General features: G+C 39.6%; 1 protein-coding gene across 4 annotated transcripts in view; it reads right to left on the bottom strand.

Moving 5' to 3' along the window:
• Positions 1 to 768: 768 nt before the first annotated feature.
• Positions 769 to 19,315, bottom strand: part of LOC117521469 (SUN domain-containing ossification factor-like) — a 45,583-nt gene continuing 27,036 nt past the window's right edge. For all 4 annotated transcript variants that reach the window (XM_034182770.1, XM_034182771.1, XM_034182772.1 and 1 more), the window contains 11 exons: positions 15,786 to 15,868; positions 12,168 to 12,233; positions 12,016 to 12,081; positions 11,716 to 11,794; positions 9,942 to 11,237; positions 9,757 to 9,844; positions 7,815 to 7,919; positions 7,396 to 7,556; positions 7,026 to 7,111; positions 1,546 to 1,601; positions 769 to 1,429 (listed from right to left, as the gene is read on the bottom strand). In XM_034182770.1, the coding sequence (XP_034038661.1) occupies positions 959 to 1,429; positions 1,546 to 1,601; positions 7,026 to 7,111; positions 7,396 to 7,556; positions 7,815 to 7,919; positions 9,757 to 9,844; positions 9,942 to 11,237; positions 11,716 to 11,794; positions 12,016 to 12,081; positions 12,168 to 12,233; positions 15,786 to 15,868 (2,557 nt within the window). In that variant the 3' untranslated portion in view covers positions 769 to 958. The remainder of the gene's footprint in view (positions 1,430 to 1,545; positions 1,602 to 7,025; positions 7,112 to 7,395; positions 7,557 to 7,814; positions 7,920 to 9,756; positions 9,845 to 9,941; positions 11,238 to 11,715; positions 11,795 to 12,015; positions 12,082 to 12,167; positions 12,234 to 15,785; positions 15,869 to 19,315) is intronic.

Below are 19,315 nucleotides of genomic sequence, written 5' to 3'. Positions count from 1 at the left end.
TAATGTGGCCATGTGGGATATTTATCAATACATGATCCAGCACATAAGTGTCTCACTGTTGAGGACTTCAGCAACTAAAAAAGGACAAGGGGACACCCACATTTCACCAGGTTGAGACAGAAAAGATGGTGAGTTTGGAGGGGTGTCGATGGATCAGTAGTCATTCAGCCATTCAGGATGCAGTGATGAGTGGCAACCACACCTCCATACCTGGCCTGGTTTATGAAACAAGACACCCAAGCTAAAACTTACTGCATTCTTCACCGCTATATGCCAAAATGTGAGTGCTGTGATCACATTTTAACACCGGACTGTGTCCATATTTTTAAACTGCAGCACTGACAATGCACATTTTTACAGGAGGATCGTTTCTTTGCAAGTCAAACGTCTTAAGATAAACAAATCCGAAAGCAAAAAGAGCATGCAGTCATTACCCCTGCACGACCGCCAGCAGCTGATTGGTCAAGGCTGCTGTTTCCTAGCTGCTGATTGGCCTAGCACATTGGAATGTTACACTGCAATACATCGTGTACATTACACGTCAGATACATTTCTCATATCAATTTCTGTGAACCACATCTGATTTTTCTTTAAATATAAATTAACACATTATATTAAAATTCTAACTTCTTAAAAAATATATATTAGAAATCTGTGTTCAAATGTTTGCAGGGTGAATTGAATGTGCAGCATTAAGACAACAGTTTTACACCACAAATCATGTCGGTCAGATATTAAGACGTGAAAGTCAAAGGCAACATTACAAACAAAAGATAAAAGAATTTAATGGTAAGGTGAGAAGACACTGCTTTGATCTGAAGTGTAACAAATATAAAGGTCTGTCAAGAACAGAACAGAAAAGAAATGACAAGTGAGGAGATTGTGGCTACAGGAATTAAACATTCATCCATGTTTCAGAGTTTCACAGTGAGAAGTGTGTGTGTGTGCGTGTTGTGATTCAAAGAGGACCTGAGAGGGTGACTTTTAACCCAAACGTCCCGGAGCTTTGCTCCGTTTTCCTGTTCAACATGTCCTGCATTGTGGTGCTCAGCAACGATTTGCTTTTGTCTCTGTGTGGGGCATCAACAAAGTCAACCACCACACAGCTGGGCTTGGAACGCCTGCGTCTCATTGCCCGTTTCTCCGCCCTACTCTCGGGCGGAGGGAGCCCGTCACAGATTCGGGTGCAGGCTGCAGCGATGCCGCAGAACGAGGGGTCGTCTGACTGAGACGACCCCTCAGAGCTGCCGTCTGACGGCGAGGCTCTCATAGCAGGCTGAAGCAGTCTCTGTGGGAGGGACGTAGGATTCTTTATGACTGGGAGCGCGCCGTTACATCTGACTGTTCCATTACTCAGCTCTGAAGCAGCTCCTAAAAAGGGTTTCAGGGTCTCCACCGGCTGCGTAGGTTTCAGTTTGCGGCGTCTCCGCTGCATTTTTCCAATGATTGAAAAAAAGTAAAGAGATACTCATGTTACTGTTAAACTAGAAAATGCAGCTTAAAAAAATAAAAGTCATATTCAGTGCTGCAACAGATGTCACAAACCTTTCTGTTAGCTGGAAATGAACTCTGCGTCTCCTCACTGTGAAGCAATTCTGGATCTGGAAGTGAGAGAATCAGTTGAACACATCTTTTCTCCTTCTCCTTTCCAGAAATGAAAATAACTCAAACCCTCCCACTTCCTCTGGTTTTCTCTTCTCTATTTCTGCTCTCTCTCCTCTGCAGCTAGCTTCACATCTTTAGCCATCTCCTCCTTATCTACACAATAGGCACTGATAACAGGAAAAGGTCAAGAAGTTCATAAAAAAAAAAAAATAGAAATTCAAACCTGACAAAAGGACAAAGATTGTTTTTGTTTAGTTGACAGGATTAGCCAAAGGTGAAAAGCTGACTGAAGGTTTTGAGCATGACTTAGAACAGAAAGCAGTTTACAAGCCCAAATCAGAAAAAAAGTTGGGACAATATGTCCCACCATTCCCAGTTTCTCCTCCAACATCCACAAAAAAAAAAAAAAAAACATAATTCTTTCAGAACTGTCAATTTACCATCATGTTTGTATCTAATATATAAAGCTGACCGCACGTATGTGTGTGTGCGCTATGCACAGCCACAGTAATTAAGCAATCAACACCAAACTTGCTATGGTGACTGGGGTACCAAGGCTGAGGCCATTGGGGCCCTTAGGTTGAAAATGTACATGTACAAACACGCATACCCACACACACTGTCTGCCTTATACAACCCCTGGCAAAAATTATGGAATCACTCAATTCTGAGGAAAAAATTATGGAATCATGAAAAACAAAAGAACGCTCCAACACATCACTAGTATTTTGTTGCACCACCTCTGGCTTTTATAACAGCTTGCAGTCTCTGAGGCATGGACTTAATGAGTGACAAACAGTACTCTTCATCAATCTGGCTCCAACTTTCTCTGATTGCTGTTGCCAGATCAGCTTTGCAGGTTGGAGCCTTGTCATGGACCATTTTCTTCAACTTCCACCAAAGATTTTCAATTGGATTAAGATCCGGACTATTTGCAGGCCATGACATTGACCCTATGTGTCTTTTTGCAAGGAATGTTTTCACAGTTTTTGCTCTATGGCAAGATGCATTATCATCTTGAAAAATGATTTCATCATCCCCAAACATCCTTTCAATTGATGGGATAAGAAAAGTGTCCAAAATATCAACGTAAACTTGTGCATTTATTGATGATGTAATGACAGCCATCTCCCCAGTGCCTTTACCTGACATGCAGCCCCATATCATCAATGACTGTGGAAATGTACATGTTCTCTTCAGGCAGTCATCTTTATAAATCTCATTGGAACGGCACCAAACAAAAGTTCCAGCATCATCACCTTGCCCAATGCAGATTCGAGATTCATCACTGAATACGACTTTCATCCAGTCATCCACAGTCCACGATTGCCTTTCCTTAGCCCATTGTAACCTTGTTTGTTTATGTTTAGGTGTTAATAATGGCTTTCGTTTAGCTTTTCTGTATGTAAATCCCATTTCCTTTAGGCGGTTTCTTACAGTTCGGTCACAGACGTTGACTCCAGTTTCCTCCCATTCGTTCCTCATTTGTTTTGTTGTGCATTTTCGATTTTTGAGACATATTGCTTTAAGTTTTCTGTCTTGACGCTTTGATGTCTTCCTTGGTCTACCAGTATGTTTGCCTGTAACAACCTTCCCATGTTGTTTGTATTTGGTCCAGAGTGTAGACACAGCTGACTGTGAACAACCAACATCTTTTGCAACATTGCGTGATGATTTAACCTCTTTTAAAAGTTTGATAATCCTCTCCTTTGTTTCAATTGACATGTCTCGTGTTGGAGCCATGATTCATGTCAGTCCACTTGGTGCAACAGCTCTCCAAGGTGTGATCACTCCTTTTTAGATGCAGACTAACGAGCAGATCTGATTTGATGCAGGTGTTAGTTTTGGGGATGAAAATTTACAGGGTGATTCCATAATTTATTCCTCAGAATGCAGTGATTCCATATTTTTTTTCCCTCTGCTTGGTCTAAAAAAGTAACCGTTACTGACTGCCACAATTTTTTTTCCTGATTTCTTATAGTGTTTCTTAAAGCCAGAAAGTTGCCATCTGAAATGACTTTAGTTTTGTGTCATGTCTGTGATCTGCTTTTTTTCTACAAAATTAAACAACTGAATGAACATCCTCCGAGGCCGGTGATTCCATAATTTTTGCCAGGGGTTGTATATTAGACCACTACCCGCTCACCGGAGCCCTTATTTTTCACAGTTCACGTGGTACTCATGTCAGGTACTAAGCATCACAATTTACTTACAATTCGAATGGAAAGCGCGTGCAAGTTAAGGCACACATTTTTCCAATTAAAATGTACCTGCTGTATACGGCATGCCAGAGCGTTGCAGTGATATGACACGCTATCACCTTTTGCTCTATTGCTCTATGAAAATTACTGATGACAATATACACACAATGCAACTTAGTACAACTTAACTAAAGTGACGTGAAATTCTTCTCTATTACCCGTGCGTAGAACGGGTAACTCAGCTAGTTTGTATATAAAAGTTAAATGTAAGTGATGGTGGACATATGCACCCTGCCACCATATGAGGATTTGTAACTGAAACCATCGTATACATGCCGTCTCCCCCCTAAACATCTTCAGTTATCTAAAAAATGCCTTATTTTGCTTTCCACATTGTGAAGAACATTTCAGATTCTATACCATGATCCAGTCTCAACCAAAACTTGCTCATGTAACTGGTCAGGTCTGGGAGAAAGTCGCACATTACCATATCCACAACACAACCACTAAATTGCATATTTCAAATCATTTATAGGCTTTCAAATTATTTGGAGGAAAAATGCAGAATAAAAGACGATCCACTAGGGGTCTCCAACTGGTTCAAAATGCTGCTGCTAGACTTTTGCCAGGAAGCAGAAAGTTTGACATTACACCCATTTTAGCATCCCTTCACTGGCTTCCTGTCCCTGAGATCAGATTTTAAGGTTCTGCTATTACCCTATAAAACTGTTCACAGACTGGCACCTCCCTACTTAGCTGAGCTAATTAAACCCTATATACCAGCCCGGGCTCTGTATTCTCAGGGTGCAGGACTACTTTGTGTCCCTAGGGTGAATAAAAAGTCTGCAGGTCACAGAGCTTTCTCTTCTCGTGCCCCTGTTCTGTGGAATGATCTTGTATCAATAAAACACTTATTTTCCCTTTCGTATGGCTAGCATACTGGAATAGTATGTTACTATGCTTTCTACCCTTTTAAATTCATTTTATTAGGAAACGGAGTGGGCTGCGGCCTCAACTTTATCTAAATTCTGGGTCTTTTAGTGAAGCTTAGGGCTAGTTGCCGGCAACCACCTTAGTATTTCTTCTGTTTTTCTTGGTGCTTATTGCTGACAAATTAAAACTTATTTGTAGTTTTTCTGCCACCTGATTTTTTCTTTCTGTCTGTGTTTGAGGTGCGGCTCCATCCAGAGATGGGAGTGGGTGTCTTCTTCTGCAGGCCTCCTGTCCTGTGCATCAGCATAGACTCCAATGCTGGTTTCTTCCTCAAATCATCAGAGGGAGTTTTTTTTCTTACCATGTCACCTGTGGGCTTACCCTCGGGGATGGTAAGGTTAGACCTTACTTGTGTGAAGCGCCTTGAATTGAAACTTGGATGCACACGGGACAAGTCAGCTGGTACCAAGAAGACCTCGTTGGTGCTTTGGACTATTTCAGTTTGGGTCAGAATTTTGTGAGTAGCTGAAGTAACAGTTTCTCTCTGAGCCAAAATATGGTTTTATACTCATCCCACCCCGTGACATAATTAAAACGCTAATCATGTCAGTGTTGCTATGGTGATCATCAACCCCCCCCCCCCCCCCCCCTTGCCTCTCTGGGGGGGGGACTACTCTCACTTGTGTAATATGTGTAATGAAATCTGAGGAAAATTCGCAGGGAGTCTGGGGGGACCTTGTGGCGCCCCAGAAACCAAATTAAATTTTCATCTACTGATACATTTTCAACATCTCCTGGAAGAACAAATCTCAAAATTAGTGCATATTTAAATGACCCTGTATTCAACCTTTCATTTGAACCGTCAATGATCATGTTGAAATAACAGAATACAACGTGGAAGTAGGACCTGGTATGAGTTTCCTTTTAATTGTAAACCAAATTATGCATTAACTCAGAACAATTAAACTACATGAAATTCATGAAGACTGAAAAGACTTAAAGTATTTTAAAAAACACAGCGAAAGCTTGTAGAATATTTTAAAAATCAGGGTAAAATATCAATAAAATACCTTATAGTATAAAGCCACACATTCTTGTGTAAATTCCTGTAAATCCACTCAAAGCCACAATGTCTTTTTTCCCATGAAAAAAGTCTACATTAATAAAAACTAATTTACATTCTTGTGTAAATTCCTGTAAATCCACTCAAAGCCACAATGTCTTTTTTCCCATGAAAAAAGTCTACATTAATAAAAACTAATTTACATTCTTGTGTAAATTCATGTAGCCTAAATTCATTCAAAGCCACAATGTCTTTTTTTTTCAATGAAAGAAAGTCCAGATTACTAAAAGAAAAAAAGGCACATAATCCTTTCTGAAATTCTGTTTGAACAGCACAATGTTTATTTTCCAGAGAGAGAAAAAAAATTCTTTCCAGTTCGCTTTTCCTGTTTATCTTTCAGGTGTGTTCATGAAGCCAGCAACAATTCCACATATTCTTGTCCTTATCATACTTTTTCAAACTGTCTTTCTCGCCATCTTCGCTCTGTCTGATCTCCGTGACACAAACATGCTGCAAAATTCTTCTTTTAAAACTTGAAAGTTCTAAAAGTTTGCGATGTCCACATGCTACATTTAGCTAAGCTTCACACAGGAGCCACACAGCGTCGCCGCAGCAACCAATCAGTCCCGCTTTACGACAACTGTCGTAACAGCCAGGCTTTGAGTGGCTTTTATTCTCCTCGAAACTCCGCGGATCCGAGGAAACTGATTTGCATCTGTAACACACAGATCAGTGTCCGCGGACTTATAAAACTTGCATGATGCCGTTAAAAAAAAAAAAAAAAAAAAGCTTTGCGATAAGCATTTTAAAAACTCAGTAACGATCACGATTAAAGAGTACAACACAAACCCCCGCTCCCCTCCCCATGATGAAATCCGCGGAATCCCGCGGATCCTCAGAGTTTTCACAGCCCTGAATATGGGCCTTGGAGATATAGTGAGAAATGTTAGAATGGACAGACATTGCTGTCAACTATATCCTCTGATACTTTGTTCTTGCCCCAGGACATAATAAGAACAATCACCAGGTAATAATAACCTGTTCTGGGGTGATGGGCTGTTTCCAACTGCTCTGAAGTGTGAACTGTCAGAAACAGGTCTGTGGAGACTCTTCCAGCCTGTCCAACCAATATCTGAACAAGAGACATCTGTCCCCTTCAATATCAAAGGATTCAAATCTTGGGGGAAGAGGGTGATCAGGACACCTGCTTAGAGTGCACTTACCTTCAGTGGCAGCTACCTGGAAGGAATTCAGCAGTGGATAGGATGCACTCCTCTTCAATCCTCCATCATCACAGGAACACAGCTGCCTATTGAGAAAACAGTGATATCTGAAGGAAAAGACTGCAGCTTTCTTAAAATATGAGTCACGGTTTTACAATCACTAGTTGCATCAACAATCTGGCTCATGAGTGGGAGTCCGTTATGGCGCTGTCATCAGCGTGCAGTAACTGTTACAGCCAAGTCATGGACACCAGTCACTGCTTCACCACGAAGCTCTTTGTCCACATGTTGTACTAATAGTGTACTATTAGCTTACAAAAGCCAAACATGTTCATACCATATGTTTTTAAGCACAAAAACAACTTGCTACCTTTCAGGACAGCAGAATCTGGAGCTCTTGGTCATGGGGTGGTCATGGGGTGCTGTGGCTGAATGTGCCATGGAGAAGCGACAGTGATTGGCACACAGCAGCAGTCCCAGAAACACACACAACATCAGAGACAGCATCAGATAATTCTGACCGTCTGACACCTGCGGACACATCGTTCATTACACGCTCATTAGCACAACAGCAGACAGGAAAGTACAAAGGAAAAACACTGGGACATTTTTTTGTACCACAAGCTGTTCAACATATACAACTCTCCTTTAATGCAATTAGAGGAGCACCAAATCATTCGGTTTACAAAAAATGAAAAGCTTAAATGTAGCACGTACAACCTTGACCTGAAAAGACTTGATTACAAATGAAAGCAGCTGCCCCTGAGGCTTTTTTTTTTTCTTTCCTACCTCATTCCGCAGCTGCACAACTCTCACAGACAAATTGAGAACCAGCTGAGTCATATTTTGGAGCTGCCCCTGCAGCAACTGAATAGAATCAGTCTGACGCTGGTCCTAAAACAGAACAGAAAATTCACATTTTTTGAAATAGCATGTAAAGGTGTAACAAACATTTTAAACTGTAATGCAGAGAATGCCAATGTAATACCATTATGAAACACCTATCAAGCTGATGGAATGTACTGTCAACAAATGTTTTACGTTTTTGTTTTTCCATGTTTTGAGCATTCTTTGTTGTACTTATTTGATCTGTGCAGGGCTGTGAAATGAAAATTGTGAAATCTGAGGAAAATTTGCAAGGGGGTCTGACGGGCACAGCCCCCCAGGAGCCGGGGTTTAGAGCCTGCAGGGCCCCAGAAATCAAATTAATTTTTTATCTAATGATACATTTTCAGCATCTCCTGGAAGACAAAATCTCAAAAGAAGCGCATATTTAAATAATCCTAGATTCAACCTTTCATTTGAACTGTCAATGATAATGTTGAAATAACAGAATATGACATGGAAGTAGGACCTGGATTGATTTTCCTTTTAATTGTAAACCAAATTATGCATCAACTCAGAACAATTAAACTTCATAAAATTCATGAAGACTGAAAAGACTGTTAAAGCATTTCAAAAACCACAGCTCAAGCTTGGAGAATATTTTGAAAGTCATTGTAAAACATCAATAACACACCTTATAGTAAAAAAGTCACTTATATCCTTGTGTAAATTCCTGTTAATCCATTCAAAGCCACAATGTCTTTTTTCCAATGAAAGAAAGTCTACATTAATAAAAAAAAAAGTCACCTAATCTTGTCTGAAATCCTGTTGGAACAGCACAATGTTTAATTTCCAGACAAAAAAAAAAAATTCTTAGCGTGTTTCTTGAGGTCAAAAGATGCTGTGAGCTTTTCCCGTTTCTTTTATCTGTGTTCATGATGACGAACTTTAAATTCAAGCCAGTGCCAATTCCACGGATACTTGTCCTTATCAAACTTTTTCAAACCGTGTTTCTCGCCATCTTCCCTCTCTCCAACGTCACTCTATGACACAGACATGCCTCAAAATTCTTTTAAAAACTTGACGGCTCTTAAAGTATGCGATGGCCACATGCCACGTTTAGCTTGGATCAGCCACAAAGCATCACCATAGCAACCAACCAGTCCTGTTTTATGACAACTGTCGCAACAACCATGCTTTGAGAAAGAGATTGTTCTCCGTGGACTTCCTCGGATCTGAGGACACAGATTTATATCTGTTATACAGATCAGTGTCCGCAGACTTATAAAACTTGCACACTTTGCGATAAGCATTTTAAGGACTCAGTGAGGATCACAATTTCAGAGTATAACACTACTACCCCCCCCGATGAAATCTGCGGAATTCCTCGGATCCTCTGAGTTTTCACAGCCCTGTCTTTGTTATTGTTAGAATAGCCTAAGCAGTGGGTCACCCCTCTGAGTCTGGTCTGCTTCAGGTTTCTTCCTCAAATTACACCTCAGGGAGTTTTCCATTACTGCTGTTTGGTCAGGTTCAACCTTATGTTTGCGAAGCATCTTGGGGCGACATATGTTGTGATTTGAGGCTATATAAATAAACTAAATTCAACTGAGATCAATATAATTATTCTGATCACATCCATGAGAGTACATAACCAAAAATATTTAAACAATCTGCAAATCTCTACAACAATGCAAAATGACCAACGGTGTCACACTTGGAGTTCTCAAAACAGTAAAAACGACAGTCGGCATCCACAGCAGCCAACAATTGTAATTTATTACCTCTCACCCAGCAAACACTTGGGTTTATTTAGTAGGCTAGCTGGGTTAAAATCAATCAATCAATAATCGCTACCTCATGAATAAACTTCCCTCAGCCTTTATTGATAAGCTTTTGTGTTCACCTGCTCCTCTGCTATTCGGGACGTGTTCTGGAGTTTGACGATGGTTTTATTGAAAGCTTTCTGCATCTCCTCCATCTGCCTCCGATACCTTAAACCATGACAAAAATTCAGACATATCAAATTACTGGTTGAGAATATTCTCAGTGCATTGTTTTCTGTCATGTGCTTATGTGCTTGCTCTTCACCTCTGGCTGAGTTGTTCCAGGTATCGTCCACTAAGTGACATGTTCATCTCTAGGGCCTTGATGCGATTGTTGAGTCTCATAAAGACAGACTCCTTCTGGTTGGAGCCATGGACCTGGTTTCCATTCTGCTCTGTGCCATTTGGGGGCTCTGCATAGATGTCTGCCTGAGGAGATAAGGAGGAGGAGGACTGGGGCAGCTGAAGATTCCCAGCTGATGAAGATGAAACATCATCTGCAAGGTCTTCCACTTTAGTTTCTGTGATAACTGGAAGGGCAGCAGTGTGTTCAAGTACGACAACAGTTTCCGCAGCAGGATGGGGCACCTCAGTGGTCTCAGGCTCATGTTTTGGTAAGGTCGGTGAGGTGGGGAGATGTTCACCGTTAACAGAAGTGGTGAAATGGGGAACTTTTTCAGTGAGATCTTGGGTTTGAAAGACAGAGTTTATCTCTGGAAGCGAACCAACAACATCAAGCTTGTCTGTTGTTGTCACTGAGGCATCATCCGCTGTGATACTGATACTGACAGCTGCTGAGGACTCCACATGCTTCTCCTCATCCAGCACATCCTGGTTCTTCTCTGGTCTTGGCTCCTTTGTTGGTTCCTCAGGATAGATCTGTGGCGTCACTACAACAGGAGGAGGTGTATCAGAGGAAGAATCAGTGAAAGTGGGTTTGGAGAGACTCGAGGTCTGACTTGGTTCAAGCACAGGATCCTTGGCTTCAGTCTCTTTCTGAGAGTCTACTGAGGTCCCTGTTGCATTTGGTGGACCAGCTGTCTTCTCATCCTGCTCAGCAGCTTGTTCTTTCACGTGGAGCTGAGGTGTCTCGCTGGGGTGTAACTGAGTAGCAGGGCAGGCGGATGTTGAGGGGGGTAGGTGCCATGTTGGTTCTTGTATGTGGGGAGGAACCACTGGCTGTCTGTTCATAATTTGGAATTTTCTCTTTTTGGAAAGTTGGGCTGAACACTGCCGCTGCAGGTGTTCCTGAAAAGAAGGTGAGCAACAGCAAAAATATGGGGATAATAAAAATGAAGTCTGTTGCGGACAGTAGTCCAGACTCTCTAGTTGTTTCTCATACTCAGTCCGTTTCTCTTGTTCCTCATCCAACTCTTCTTCCTTATCCAGAAGGATGATGGTAGAGGTGATAGATTCTTCCTCATCTATGTCTAAATGGACAACAATTTTTTCTTCCACTGGGGGGAGCCCTTGGTTGCTTGGATCGGCGGTGTCTGAAGACGGGTCTGCAGTAGCAGCGGTGTCAGGATCTTGTGGAATTTCTACCTCTTCAGAGTCTAGACTAGAAACAAAGGAACATATAATATATTCTTAAATACAGTAGCATTCAGCCACCGTAAAATCATCCACATAATACAAAAAAATATACCAGTTACATGAATTTACAAATAAATTCAACTATATAACTTTTTCATTGTTTCAGAGGAAAAAGGAAATTTCCAAGTCTGCAGTATGCATTTAAATAATAGATTAAGGATCATATACATTTTTGTGATATTCATGACAACTGGAGAATTTGAGAAATAAAAATAAAAAAAATTCTACTTTCTAAAATGTATTGTTAAATATTAAAGTACACAAGATGTAAATACATCATTTAATAAACCATTTGTAATCCTAATTCCCAATTTCAACTGTTCCTGTGACATATTTATTCTTGGATTTTCCAATAACCTGGCATTATATAGTCATTTTTATAACTTGAAAGATACAATATCATTGACAATAAGTTTAATTTAAATCTCATAGTTAGTACTCACACTGGAGCAAGATTTTCAGTGGTGGTCTCAAGCTGAGACACTGGCTCAGAAATGTTTACCTCCTGGACAGAACCGTTCCCTGCAAAATACATACAAGATATTTGCTAATATAGCAGCACTACTGTATTATCAATGCTAGGCAAATAACTTCTGTGGAAAAAACACTAAAATGACTCAACAGGCATGTTGTTCTTATTAAAATTTGAGTAAAAGTAAAATAACAGTTCCTCCATCATACTGGCAGGTTTTAAATGAAACTGTTAGCGCAACACATGTGTGCTGTTGACGTGTTGGACAAACCTTGCATCTCTGAGCCTCCCCCAAGAACATTGACAGCAATATTATTTACCATGTTCAAAATAACATCTGGAGAGAAGATTAAAACACAACCGTAACCAGTCACATTTCACTGTCATCTATATTCGTGAGCACGTCACAGTGGTTATACTTACCCTTTGCTGAGCCAATAAGATTCTTGGAATACTTGACTTCACCTGGTGCATATCCAGTGGGGTAATCTGTTGGGGAGCAATGTGGTCTTGAGCACAAAGTAGTATTTCTGCTAATGTACGCAGTAGGAATTTACTTCATTAGACAAGAACTCAAGTAAAAGGATGTCTTAAAGATGAATAGAAATGTACTTTAGTTATGCTACACTGAACATAAAAATGAATGCAAGAACACCTACAATTATGTTAATGTTTGACTGAGAGTAGCCTGATATTGCTCATACCAACTGATTCAACTACATGTACCTTAAATTACAATTACCTGATAATACATTTTGCAAAGCTTCAACTGACAATCAACAAAAAGAAATAACCTCAGACTGCTTTAGCTATTACAACTTTTGTGATGTCAAAGAAAGTGAGAATTACATCCTAGACTCAGACCTTCATCTCATCTTGTAATATATCATTAAGGTATACAGTGTTTTTACAAAGTTAAATTAAAAATATATTCATTACTTTGTGAATAATCCTGTTAATTTTCAAACAAAACGGAGGCAGACCTAGTGTGCCTTAATTAAGAGAGTGGCAACATGACGAGTCGAAAAAAAATTGATCATGTGACTCATGGTGCCATCTTGGGTTCAAAATAGTGAACAGAAGAAAAATATGGGAAAATAAAGTCAGCCGTGTGGGATGGAAGCTACTTCATCATCAGAGCTTTGAGGGGTAAATTTATTGTTCGGTCCCATGTACAGTAAAACTCACCTAAACAGTCATAGTATAAACCAGATATTCGCAGTCACCAGACAAACAAGTCCCAAAGTTTTTGTATTGTTTTCCATGTAATAAACACCGTATATAACGGATTTTGTACAATGGATTTTCGCTCACATCGGATAAAATGTCCCATCCGATTGCAATGTATTTCCATTAAACCCCTGACATGTGGGACCGGAGCCATTTCCCTGATTAAAAGTCCGACCGTTTATTTTTTTTCATGCCGTGTTCAGACTCTGAGCCACAGCCTGGATTGGATATGCACCTGTTAAATTAGACACAGCAAAAGGCTGTGATTTGACACTTTGCTTTCACTGCTTCGTCTGCCATCATATTATAATAGTTTTTTGCAGTGTGCACGCTGATTACATTTTGATAATGGATCAAATACATTTAGCAGAAAAATTTTTTTTAAAGGAAATTTTGACCCAGTCATTAAATGACGTCCCTATTCAGGATTCCCTGTAGATGTTCGGCGCCTCCTAACTGTAACAAATGTTACATACATATCGCTCACATTGGATAAAATGTCCCGTCCCATCGCAATGTATTTCCATTAAAAACCAAGAGCAGTCTAGATGTGCAGAGGTACAGTAGTGTTCAGAATAATAGTAGTGCTATGTGACTAAAAAGATTAATCCAGGTTAGGGGTATATTTCTTATTGTTACATGGGAAACAAGGTACCAGTAGATTCAGTAGATTCTCACAAATCCAACAAGACCAAGCATTCATGATATGCACACTGTTAAGGCAATGAAACTGGGCTATTAGTAAAAAAAAGTAGAAAAGGGGGTGTTCACAATAATAGTAGCATCTGCTGTTGACGCTACAAACTCAAAACTATTATGTTCAAACTGCTTTTTTAGCAATCCTGTGAATCACTAAACTAGTATTTAGTTGTAGTAGAGAAGCTTGAATCTTCGACTGGACTGAGATGCTTGACGCGAGGACGTTTCTCTTCAAGTCGCAGAAGCTTCCTCAGCTAAAATTCTTGCTCTGGTGGTCTGATTTCTATCTTGACTCTTGTAGAGAAGAATAAGGAACCACAGTATAACCACAGTTTTTCATGATTTCTTCACATCTGTGAGGCATTAATTTTGTTGATTTGGAACCAAGATTTTGCTTGTTTACTAGTGTGCTTGGGGTCATTGTCTTGTTGAAACACCCATTTCAAGGGCATGTCCACTACAGCATAAGGCACCATGACCTCTTCAAGTATTTTGACATATCCAAACTGATCCATGATACCTGGTATGCGATATATAGGCCCAACATCATAGTAGGAGAAACATGCCCATATCATGATGCTAAATAGAACAATTTTACTCTCATCAACCCACAAAATATTCCTCCATTTCTCTTTAGGCCAGGTGATGTGTTCTTTGGCAAATTGTAACCTCTTCTGCACGTCTTTTATTTAACAGAGGGACTTTGCAGGGGATTCTTGCAAATAAATTAGCTTCACACAGGCGTCTTCTGTCACAGCACTTACAGGTAACTCCAGACTGTCTTTGATCATCCTGGAGCTGATCAATGGATGAGCCTTTGCCATTCTGGTTATTCTTCTATCCATTTTGATGGTTGTTTTCCATTTTCTTCCACACGTCTCTAGTTTTTTAGTCCATTTTGAAGCATTGGAGATCATTGTAGATAAACAGCCTATAATTTTTTGCACCTGCGTATAAGTTTTCCCCTCTCCAATCAACTTTTTAATCAAACTACACTTCTGAACAATGTCTTGAATGTCCCATTTTCCTCAGGCTTTCAAAGAGAAAAGCATGTTCAACAGGTGCTGGCTTCATCCTTAAATAGGGGACACCTGATTCACACCTGTTTGTTCCACAAAATTGACTAACTCACTGACTGAATGCCACACTACTATTATTGTAAATACCCCCTTTTCTACTTTTTTGTACTAATAGCCCAATTTCATAGCCTTAAGAGTGTGCATAACATGAATGTGTGGTCTTGTTGGATTTGTGAGAATCTACTGCATCTACTGGTACCTTGTTTCCCATGTAACAATAAGAAATATACTCAAAACCTGGATTAATCTTTTTGGTCATATAGCACTACTATTATTCTGAACACTATTGTACAAATTAAAGTTCAGCGCTCTGACACAATTTGAGGAAAGTGGGACCGGAGTCATTTCTATGATTAAAAGCCCGACCGTTTATTTTTTCAAACCGCATTCATACTCAGACCTGAAGCCTGACGTGCACCTGTTAAATCAGACACGGCTGTGATTTGACAGGCTTCTGCTTTCAACCCTTCATCTGCCATCATATTATAATAGTATTTGCAGTGCGCAGGCTGATAAAATATGGATCAGAAAAGTCTGCAACTTTACAGCACAAAGTCAGAAAAAGAGGAAATTGTACAGCTTATCTTTGATTTGGAGGTGATGATTGCAGAAAGAAAAGCTTGTTGAGGGTCAAATTAGTCCAGAATAAAACATAATCCAGAAGCAAAATTGTCACACACGTCACTGTATGACACGGAGTTACAGAGCTGCAGCTGCATAAATCAGGCTTTAAATTAATTAAACAAATCATCATAAATTGTAAATTTAGTAGTTTAACTATTTTCATATTTATTTTGATAGTACCTGTATGTGTTGCTGTTGCGGTTCACTGATTTAAAAAAAATGTTGAAAATATTAAAGGTTCATTCAGTAGTTCAGCACAGTTGGAACCAAAATGGTGCCATGTTCTGAGTTGACACCACTCTCTCAATTAAGGAACACTAGGCAGACACCCCCCCCATCCACACAGAGACAAAAAAAAACAAAAAAAAACAATCTGCTCAGCAGAGAATTAATGCTGCTATGTTCTCACCCAAGTCATCATCCTGGTCGTCTGGTCTGTCTGGGGGATCAGCTATCTCCTCGTACTCTTCCACCATACTTGTACCAAACACTCTGATAGGGGGAAAAAAATATTTAAATAAAGGATTCATATACTGCCATCATGATCAAAGTAGGCGCAAAATGACAACCACGCTTCCGTCAGTTTCCCCAGGACAGCTGTGGCTACACTTGTAGCCTAGTAGCTTACCAACAATGTGTGAATGTCAAAGTGAATGAATAATGCAACTTGTAAAGCACTTTAAACGTCTTGAAAAGCGCTCTTAATCCAAGTCATTATTATTATTCAAATCCATGCTATCTGGAAACACTTTAGAATTTCGACCCACATGGATCAACGTTTCATTTATCCTCCCCAACTATGCACAACACACACAGACACACACACACACAAGCCCAAACTAGCATAACCTGTAAAATCACCCCCCCCCCCATAAATAAATAAATAAAAACATCAAGACAGCTGTGCAAGTCATATCAAAGACCAATGATAATGGAAAAATTGAGCAGCAACACACCAGCAGCCTTCAGCCACTGCATGTGTGTATTTTGCGTGTCCAACATGAAGGACGCTTGCAGTGTGCTTCAGGCTTAATACACGGATGCATTCTGGGTAAGTCAAGCTTCAAACACATGGGGGTAAGTGGGTCTCATTCTGCTCTGGTATGGGAAAGTGGAGCCAGAGATTAAGGTGACAGCTCAGGTTCCATGCTGGACACTAACTATGTCATTAATATAGCAACCGATGTGTATAGGATAGAAAATGAGAATTGCTAAAGGACACAGATCAGATCTGCTCACTTGCTATAAATAATGTGGACAGTCTTGTAGTGAGATCAGAGTTGAACCAGACATGCAATTAATCTGGAATGAACTGGAAGCCTGAACATAGCCTGAAGGTCGAGGCTGAACTGAATCACATTTCTGAGCATGGTAAATATACACCAGATAAATCTGTTCTTCAAAACAACTTGTCAGCTAAAATATCAGGACGAAAGTGTGTTCTGAACTCTGCCAATATCGTCACTGTTGTCAGAGTGAAGGTTTTCCTCTAACTTTTAGACTCCTTCATTGTCATCTAAATAGGACTCAAAACCATAAGGCTGTGTCCCCTACAGCTGCTTCAAAATCATCTTCAGACTGGACTTAAAAAAAAAAAAAAAAAAAAACCCTCCAGACTAGAAAAAAACAAATCATCCAAAAGCAGCTTGACCTCTGCCATCCTTACAACTGATGTGGGTTTGAATCAGCAGGTGCCATTCCGGTGATGTAGCAACAATATGGCCGCAACTGAGGGCTGAAATAGAGTGCAGGCTTCAGACAGCTGTTATTTATCCTTCACATGCGTATCCTTCACATCTTCGACTTTTATTGTTCAGGATTTTTTTTAAATATCAACATTTAATCATTTTTAGTCATTATTTGTACACATCTTTGATTTACTCATCATGAGATGTTTCTTGTGTGACAGCTTGGTAATGAGACACCTTTTTATAGGCCATCAGTTGGGCCTGAACCAGCTGATATTAATTTGCACTGACAAGGGGCAGGACTGCTTTCTAATTACTGACCGATTTCAGCTGGTGTCATGGCTTTCTAGGTCTTTTTGCACATCCCTTTCTTCAAGTGTTCAATACGTTTTCCCTGTGACATTTCACATTATTACACAACTTAATTAATGGGCATCTGTGGTTTGATTTCTTTGTATGTGCGGATTTCTTGAATTGTTGTTGACATCTGGTGAAAATTTCATGCCAATAGCACCTTTAGAAATGTATTTACTGAGAAAAATAGTGACGTGTTCAATACTTATTTTACACACACACATATACATACACACACATATATACACATACACACATATACATATATATATATATACATATACATATATATATATATATATATATACATATACATATATATATATATATATATATATATATATATATATATATATATACACACGCACACACACACACACACACATACACACACACACATACACACACACATACACTGCATTTAATCTATTATTAGACTCTCTTGGCTTTGCTCAAAAAGTAAATGAGTCCACCCACCACTTTAATCATATCTTAGATCTTGTTCTGACTTATGGTATGGAAATAGAAGACTTAACAGTATTCCCTGAAAACTCCCTTCTGTCTGATCATTTCTTAATAACATTTACATTTACTCTGATGGACTACCCAGCAGTGGGGAATAAGTTTCATTACACTAGAAGTCTTTCAGAAAGCGCTGTAACTAGGTTTAAGGATATGATTCCTTCTTTATGTTCTCTAATGCCATATACCAACATAGTGCAGAGTAGCTACCTAAACTCTGTAAGTGAGATAGAGTATCTAGTCAATAGTTTTACATCCTCATTGAAGACAACTTTGGATGCTGTAGCTCCTCTGAAAAAGAGAGCTTTAAATCAGAAGTGCCTGACTCCGTGGTATAACTCACAAACTCGTAGCTTAAAGCAGATAACCTGTAAGTTGGAGAGGAAATGGCGTCTCACTAATTTAGAAGATCTTCACTTAGCCTGGAAAAAGAGTCTGTTGCTCTATAAAAAAGCCCTCCGTAAAGCTAGGACATCTTTCTACTCATCACTAATTGAAGAAAATAAGAACAACCCCAGGATTCTTTTCAGCACTGTAGCCACGCTGACAGAGTCAGAGCTCTATTGAGCTGAGTATTCCATTAACTTTAACTAGTAATGACTTCATGACTTTCTTTGCTAACAAAATTTTAACTATTAGAGAAAAAGTTACTCATAACCATCCCAAAGACGTATCGTTATCTTTGGCTGCTTTCAGTGATGCCGGTATTTGGTTAGACTCTTTCTCTCCGATTGTTCTGTCTGAGTTATTTTCATTAGTTACTTCATCCAAACCATCAACATGTTTATTAGACCCCATTCCTACCAGGCTGCTCAAGGAAGCCCTACCATTATTTAATGCTTCGATCTTAAATATGATCAATCTATCTTTGTTAGTTGGCTATGTAACACAGGCTTTTAAGGTGGCAGTAATTAAACCATTACTTAAAAAGCCATCACTTGACCCAGCTATCTTAGTTAATTATAGGCCAATCTCCAACCTTCCTTTTCTCTCAAAAATTCTTGAAAGGGTAGTTGTAAAACAGCTAACTGATCATCTGCAGAGGAATGGTCTATTTGAAGAGTTTCAGTCAGGTTTTAGAATTCATCATAGTACAGAAACAGCATTAGTGAAGGTTACAAATGATCTTCTTATGGCCTCGGACAGTGGACTCATCTCTGTGCTTCTGTTAGACCTCAGTGCTGCTTTTGATACTGTTGACCATAAAATTTTATTACAGAGATTAGAGCATGCCATAGGTATTAAAGGCACTGCGCTGCGGTGGTTTGAATCATATTTGTCTAATAGATTACAATTTGTTCATGTAAATGGGGAATCTTCTTCACAGACTAAAGTTATTTATGGAGTTCCACAAGGTTCTGTGCTAGGACCAATT

The sequence above is a fragment of the Thalassophryne amazonica genome, chromosome 12 (genome assembly GCF_902500255.1).
Source record: "Thalassophryne amazonica chromosome 12, fThaAma1.1, whole genome shotgun sequence".
Taxonomy (NCBI): domain Eukaryota; kingdom Metazoa; phylum Chordata; class Actinopteri; order Batrachoidiformes; family Batrachoididae; genus Thalassophryne; species Thalassophryne amazonica.
The sequence above is the reverse complement of the archived record's forward strand: the minus strand, read 5'-3'. Positions and strand labels throughout refer to the sequence as shown.